We start from the raw sequence: 8086 nt of genomic DNA, 5'->3' as shown, positions 1-8086 counted from the left end.
TTTGTTAACTCTTCGACGTTCTGTATTTTGAGGTAAATCAATTAAATTGAGACCATCGGAAAGTGTCAGTATAAAATCTAAAATCAAAATTAAACGTTTGAACTTTTGTTGAATTGTAAATAAAATATTATTATTTTATTGAAATTATATGTTATATAATAAAAGCATGTTTAAAATACCAAAAATACTTACATAAAATTGTGGAAAGTATTATGATCATGTTACCATTCTTGTAAAAACCATTGCATTATCGCAAACTTTGAAATGAAACTGATGTCCACCATCATAATTATCAGCATTTAATTAAAAATAATACTAAAAAATCTTAATGTACGGGATAAATTATTATGCGATAAATAATCATAGATACTTAAGTGAATAATTTAGATATTAGCTGGTTCTATTTTTAGCCTTTAATTAACCAGTTAATCATAGACTTGTGTACCTAAGTATACAATAATTTAGGTAAATTGCAAATAGGCTATCTAAATTGATTGACATCTTACTAATAAACCATACCTCAATAAAAGTGATTTATGACGTGCATATAGACAAAATCTGATTTAAGATACGTAAATGTTACTTCAACAAAATACATTTTTCATTATAGATCAAGATTGCTCGATCGCAGTATCGGCCATTTTGGGCGAGCGTCGGATGGGCGCGCACGACGCAACGTGGTGCATTCGACAAGAAAATGTGAATAGGACAAGCAACCCTTTTTTAATGTCATTTTATTTTAATTATTATAGGATACTACTAAATATTTATGTAGTAATAAATAAGTAAAATACGTAAGCATGTAAAAGCTTGATAAAATTGTAATTGTAATTAATAAATAAAATTGGATTGTAATAAAAAGTCTATGGAGGACTTTTCCGCGAACGTAGCTGCGTCAGTTAGTTCAATCGTAGATTTAACAACCTTTGTGTTTCGTTTTTCTCACATTCCTCATATATACCACTATGGATGATTTACATAATACCTAATAGAATCGTTTATTTGCTAGGAGCTCTTGGTCCGATTAGAGATATATCGCATATCGATTAGAGATATATAGGTACTTATCGCATTTATCGAGGTGGCTTAAGCTACTTTTTATCCCGATGCGAGAAGTAGTTTCCACTGGCAGAAGCTACTTAGGCAGTGTTAATGTACGATCAGCATCAAAATCATTCCTCCCTGGCCTACAGAACAGCCCTTTAGCCAAACTACATCTATTTCACGTTTACCCACACACCATTGTTTATTTAAGCCAAAAAAGTTTTTAGTTTTCCATTGTTTGCCTTTTGTTTGATACAATACCTAAAAGCTTTTGTTTTATCGCGATGTGGGGAAAGGGTTCAGTTTGGTGGATCTAATCAATCATTGTGGAAACTAGAATTATTTTATTATTTTACCAGTCAATTAGGCTGATCGCCAAAATGGGATTCCAAAGTTGTATATTTATAACTCGTGTAACTTGCTTTGCAATGTTATAGATGAGATGCCTATGCTTTGTAGGCAAAGGACAATAAAGATCACATTAAATTAAGCATTTGTTAATTCCCACAAAACATGGAACAATGGCAAAAATTAACAGTTAACCCCTACAAAAATGTCAGAGCAGAACACCAACAGCGTTTAAGTTTCCTTGTTGTGTCTGCGTCGAAGCATGACGTCATCAACTAATGCACTAGCGCCGACCTCATCAAGGCGTAGGTGTGGGGTGGCTGTGGCGTGGCGCCGCACACCTGAGAAATAATTACCGCGCGGAAAAGATGGGATGCGCCTCCTCATTATTTAAGATGGTACACGTGTGTTTCGAAATACCTCTGTATTGTCTAGTGAATATAGTGCACAGCATTTTTTGCTTCGAACGCGGCTGGAAATGGAACAAAACATTTTTGTGAGAGCTAAATGGAAATCAAAATCAGGCTGGTTGAATTTTTAAATCTGAATGTGGAAACAGGTGAAAATGTTTTGCCTTTTGTATCATATATGGTCTTGTTTTAGCAACGATGACTTAAAAAAATCATGACAGATTGCCTGATGTTGACTGTAGTAGGTATTGCACCAGGGGTCCGATGTCACGGTAATTTTTCTTTGGGTTCAATATCATATTGTTCAGAATAAAGCTTTGATGGCGATATTCTTTATGTACCTCTACATACTAAAAGGAAAATTACCTACCATTTCATGAGCTGTATAATTAATATCTAAGTAAACCTATATTTACTAATCGAAGTAGGTACACAATATACAAACTGAATTTAAAGTAAAATGATTCTCTTTTTATCACTGGTCGCGTTCAAATGTTTGACATGAACTTCAAGTAGCTGCCTCAACAGATTGGTCGTGTCGACGTTCGTATGCACGATCAGCTCGAAGATCTTCAGTTGTTCTAGAGCCGCCCATTCGTCCCTGTGCTTCACTGCGACGTTGAACAACTCGTCGAGGACATTCTTGGACTTCTTAACCATGCTTAAAATAAAGCCCGCCTTATAAGGTGCTTCCTCGCGGTGTTTGAGTCTCAACTCATCAGTTAATTTCAGCTTTCTCTGAGTGTCGTTCATAGTTTGATCCACAAGCATTGTTATTTTCTGCTTTATATTAGCATCTTTTTCATCCTCATAACCTCGTTGTATTGGGGGGTCTTCTGCATTCTGGTTGTTGTTCAGTAGCCAGTATCTGCGAATAGCCTTCGGAGGACGCTTTATGGGTCTGTATTCTTCGTACTTGATTGGAGCTCTTTCCCGAGACTTTGGAGGAAGCTCTACATCTGATAAGTCAACTAACTCTAAACATCTACATACTTGAATAAGCATTTTCATTGCACCTAGAAAAACAAAGACTGTGAGTTTTTTCGTAAATTTCGATAATAAATATTAATATTATTTGTAAGATTTTGCGTATACTTACATACTATTAAAGCAAGTTTTAGAAACAATATTTTCATTATCCTAAAGACCAAACTACATTACCGAATTTTAAATAAACGCAGCACCTACGTCACGGTATTCATGGTTGCCGGTTGGAAATTATTAAACGTTATCAAGGTACATCAATAAAATTAATTAAACATTTCAGGGATCGTAAATTCGGGCATTTAATTTAATGTTTTGCGGATTATGTTTCATTCACGTGTTATTAATATACACACTTCCAAATAAAATATTTATCTTTAGTTCGTTGTCGTTAATGTGAATCTGCTGTTAGATTTTAACCACTTTGACCATGTACAACATGCTTATTGATCTTTTTGCTGCAGATAAGAAGTTTCCAACCCCGGGTAGTTGTAATTCTATTATCTTACAAAACAATACCGATTAAACTAAGCTTTGGCATATTGTGCAAAGGCAAACATTACAAATCTATCAATAAAGGTTCTAGAGAAAGGAGTATTTAGGTAGTCCCACATATTTTGCTACTGGCCATCTGAAGTTTTAGAACTCTGTCAAGAGTTGAGGTGAAAGATCTGTCATCGGAGCGGCATAGTTTGGAGCCAAACTTTGGTGCGATTCTGTTAAAAATTCTCGTTATGTTTCGTTTAATGATAACAAAATTAGGACCGCCGTCTTTAATAAAGCATGTTGTACAAACTTCCCATATTAAACAATGTCACAGTGTGTTTGGAATCATGGACTTAATTCACCAAGAGAAGGTATTAAGAGGAGTCGTTAGTATCCACCATTTAGGGATTGTTCACACCAAACGTATTGTCCGCCGCTGACTGTGAGTATACTCACAGTCGGCCTCAGTGTGAACGTCGACTCAATCTGCAGTACGCGTACTCACCAAGCCGACAATAGGCTATAGCGTACGATGCGCTACATGTGTGAACAAAAGAATACGCTCGTGTAGGTTCACACTAGATGCGTACGCTGAGCGGCCGACTATTCTACACATAAAAGAGCTCTGGCATCACTGCGCGGCGGTGCGGACGCGGCGGAGCGGCGGTGCGTACGCGGCGGAGCGGCGCTATTCGGCAACTGCGTCCGCGTAGCCAATCCGCGTCCGCCGTGCATAGTCGCGTAGTAAAATAATCGGCTACTGAGAGTCAGCTACAACAGACGACGTAACAGCGTATAGTCGGTTCGGTGTGAACGACAATTTCAATATATATGGAAAAGCAATAAACTGCGTAACGCGCGCTCACAGTCAGCGGCGGACAATACGTTTGGTGTGAACGATGCCTTAGGACAGCCCATAATGTGGTGTTGTAGGTCAATTCATAAAGGTTGTACGCTGAATTTGGTTGCTTACAGTCATCGAGCATCACTTAGGTTCTCCCTTCACTATGAAGCTAATCCCTGTCTGTTCGCCACGGTTCCACACAGCTAACGATCTTACAAAAAGTAGCTTATAGTTTTTCGTGTAAGTCGAACTGTCAAACTTACTTTCGCATTCATTATATTAAAAAGAACATTGTAATTATTCTAGCCGGAGCACTTCGCACTATCGCAAGTGACGAGCGAGAACCATGACATCGCGATACACGTGATCAAGCGGTACTTCCTGAGCGAGCACGTGCTAGTCCGCTCCAGGAACATGGATATCTCCAACGACTGCGCACTTGACGAATACCTCATTAGTTTACTCAAACAAGGTACTATCACTAGCTTCACTACAAGCATTTTTTTACTGTCCCACTGATCAGCAAGTGGGCACTTGCCTCCTCTCACACAGAGGATTGAGCGTTGATCACCACGCTTGTTCAATGCGGGTTGGTACCTACAGACTAGCTTATACGAATCCAAATCTGTGGTATACTTCAGTTGGTGCATGTTTTTATCTTCTGTACGATATATTTAGCAGTCCAGTCTACAAAATAATCGAAATATTCCCTTTACGATGCTACCTGGGATAATTTTATATGTGACCACCTTTTACGTGATATACATAGGTGTCCACCGTGTCCAAGTTCTTGTATTTTTACCCGTCTGACAAGAATTGTTATTTTCTAAAATAAGTATAGGTATTATATTTCCATGAATACTTACGTGAACGCTCTTTGCAGTATTTTTAGTTGTTATTGTAGTATTTTAAGCTGACTGAAGGAATTGTTATTTACCTACTATTGATTTATCGGCAGGAAATTCATTATTCGCGAAAGCTGAAGACGGTACAGTAGCGGGCCTATGCGTCAGTTTTGCCAGTAGCCCCGTTGACCCTAAGAACCTCAGAAACTATGCCTTCTATCGACAGGTACGTATAGGTATCTAATTAACAAATACCTTAAAACAGATTATAATATATTTCTCACGCTGCCAAAGAAAAACAAGTCTTCAAAGTTCCAGTTTCAAAAATATTAAGATATATCAAATAACTTATGACTAATCTAATAAAAAAAATTTGAAACTACTCTTTGATTTATTACTCAGGATCCCAACACCAAAGATTTTCTATACTTCACGGCAAAACTGCAGGAGACACCAAATCTTTGGGACGTTTTCAAACAAAAGAAAATTTTTGAGGTAAGTACTTAAATATAAAAATTTTTAGCCATTTTCTTTATTCTCTTTTCACTGTCACTCTTCTTGTTTTCACTTGGATTTTTAACGATAGTTTTATAATTTCTCTATACTATACCTACATACCTACTCAGAGCCAGTTTTAACTCTATCAGCGCCATTGGCGAAATTTCTACGGCGCCCTCTATTTACTTTTCTTATGTACTCCCCTTATGAACTCTCTTATGTACTCATATGTACTCCCCTTATGTACTCTCTTATGTACTCCGCTTATGTACTCCTCTTAAATACTCACAAATTTCAGCCCTCTATTTCATCGCCCTCTCGAATCATCCGTATCTATGATGCTTCACTATTTATGTAATTGAAAGCGTAAAATAATCATGGGTCTTTATAAGGCCGGCAGCACACATCCGGTTTCCGGATACGGATTCCTGATCAGGAATTCATATTCGGGATTCCGTGACACTAGCGCACACATTCGGTTTTTTTCATTCTGAATTTACATGGCCAGTACGTATAGAGCCACTTAAGTGAAAACACGCATCATGGAGGATGACGAGTTAATTGCGATTGCACTCTTACTTTCGTTAAAAAAGAAAAAAATTAAACGGCGTTACTGGGTACACCCGTTAAATACACGGAGATTGGCCGAAAGTCAATTCTACATTAAAGAGCCATGTTACGGGCGTACCCGAAGAATTTTTAAATACTATCGGATGTCCATCAAATCATTTGATGAACTCCATCAAGCCATTCGAGATAAAATAATAAAGAACAATTTTTAAAGCACTTTTTCGTATGAAGGTGTAAAAAATTAAGTTAGAGAGTACATAATATAAGTACCATATTGTTTTTAAAAATTTTATCTTTTTTCTGAGATACGTCACTTTGTTATAGGACATGGGGCAATTTTGTATGGATTGTGATCCGCCTTCTTTAAACTATTTATCTTTTATGTATGCAAATATGTATATACTAGCTTCTGCCAGCGGTTTCACCCGCATCCCGTGGGAACTACTTCCCGTACTGGGATAAAAAGCCGATAAGTAGCCTATAGCCTTCCTCGATAAATGGGCTATCTAACACTGAAAGAAATTTTCAAATCGGACCAGTAGTACCTGAGATTAGCGCGTTCAAACAAACAAACAAACTCTTCAGCTTTATAATATTAATATAGATTTGTTAATTGTTTAATAAACTGGATATCATCTCTCAAAAAAAAAATATACAAAAATAAAAACAAATATAAAAAAGCAAGTGACAAGCGGGCTCTGATACACGTCCATTCGGAACAGGGCTACCTTGATTCAGAATGAAAATTTCCGTATGTGTGCGGCGGTCAAACCAAATTGTTCGCGAGCGCTGCGTTCGGAATGACGTCATCAGGTTTTATTCCGTTCTGAGTACCCGAACGCACGGAGAAAATTTTAAACCGAATGTCAGGTTTTTTTCCGTCCGGAAAAAGTAAGAACGTGTGCGCTCTTGTGAACATTTTGTATGAAAAAAGAGCATTCCGGTTTCCGAATCTGAATTCCTGATCAGGAAACCGGATCAGGAAACCGGATGTGTGCTGCCGGCCTTATCAGGAAAAGATTATTGCTTAAGATTTTTAATCTTTGCACAGACAAGTAAAGTCCTAATAGGTTTTTGACTTATTTCAGATCAAAATGATAACAGTTTTACCAGAATTTCGAAGACAGGGCTTAGCAGTATTCATGGCAGAGAAGAGCAAAGAACTAGCACGCGATCAAGGTTACAACGTGATCCGAATGGACTGCATCAATCCATATGAGTAAGTTCTGATGTTTATTTTTTTTAAAGTAAGGAAAAGATCACTGTGAGGACTGGTTTTCGGATAACACCTGAGTAATAAATGAATATTGCGACTTAATATTCTGGGCGACGTATTTTAGTTTCTGTTTTAACTTTTATGAAGGAAAAACATATGAATTCGATTGGTTTTCTCAGACCTACTAGATACAAGCCCTCACCAGTTATCAAGTTTTCTTACAATTTAAAACTAAACAAATAAAAACAATTTGAACTTTGTTTTTGAAAAACCGCAGAGATTTTGCGATCCAGAAGTGGTCCTATAGGTAGTTAAGTAGATAGATATCCAAAGCAGAAATACCTACTGGTAAAGCATGGGTTAAGGAACATAGTACCTACTTCTTCTTTTGATGCTAATCCAAATCCCTCATATACCTACATATACCTATCCAGTTTCAGATAAAGCACGCACCAAATGACAATACATTTTCTTCTTCCCACAGTTACAAAATAGCCGAACGCTGTATGCTACAATGCCTCGTAAAATTCCCTCTGCACAAAGTTCGGGGGGCAAACGCGCCATTTATTAAACGCAGTTCAGAATTCAACCGTTGCGTACGAGTGTACGTGGAGGCGCGCTCACTGCCCGATGTGGACCGCACCACCGTCAGAAGCCGGCAGCAAGACCTAGAAAGTCTTATAGAATGAACCAGCGAGTAGGTTTTGACGCAAAAAGGCTGAATAGAATGATTGAGTATGGTATTTGTTGTTTTATTTTTGTGAACTTTGCCTGCCCTTTTTTGCAGTACTTAAATGTAGGTATGTACCCTATGGCCTAGTCAAGTTTACAGAAAATTCTT

At 37.5% G+C, this 8086-nt stretch overlaps 1 protein-coding gene across 1 annotated transcript; it reads left to right on the top strand.

Annotated features, from left to right (window-relative positions):
• The first annotated feature begins 3447 nt into the window (after positions 1-3447).
• Positions 3448-7980, top strand: LOC110378379 (uncharacterized). Its single transcript, XM_049850707.2, has 6 exons — positions 3448-3643; positions 4423-4588; positions 5075-5187; positions 5364-5456; positions 7118-7248; positions 7730-7980. Exons 1-6 carry the CDS (start codon positions 3521-3523, stop codon positions 7932-7934), a joined length of 831 nt encoding a protein of 276 aa, XP_049706664.1. The 5' UTR covers positions 3448-3520; the 3' UTR covers positions 7935-7980.
• Positions 7981-8086: the final 106 nt, after the last annotated feature.

The sequence above is a fragment of the Helicoverpa armigera genome, chromosome 11, assembly GCF_030705265.1.
Source record: "Helicoverpa armigera isolate CAAS_96S chromosome 11, ASM3070526v1, whole genome shotgun sequence".
Taxonomy (NCBI): domain Eukaryota; kingdom Metazoa; phylum Arthropoda; class Insecta; order Lepidoptera; family Noctuidae; genus Helicoverpa; species Helicoverpa armigera.
The sequence above is the reverse complement of the archived record's forward strand: the minus strand, read 5'-3'. Positions and strand labels throughout refer to the sequence as shown.

Coding starts and splice junctions, on each gene's coding strand:
- LOC110378379 (XM_049850707.2), top strand. CDS start 3,521: ATGTTTCGTTTAATGATAACAAAATTAGGACCGCCGTCTTTAATAAAG. Junction 5,457..7,117: donor AACAAAAGAAAATTTTTGAG/GTAAGTACTTAA, acceptor GACTTATTTCAG/ATCAAAATGATAACAGTTTT. Junction 7,249..7,729: donor GACTGCATCAATCCATATGA/GTAAGTTCTGAT, acceptor TTCTTCCCACAG/TTACAAAATAGCCGAACGCT.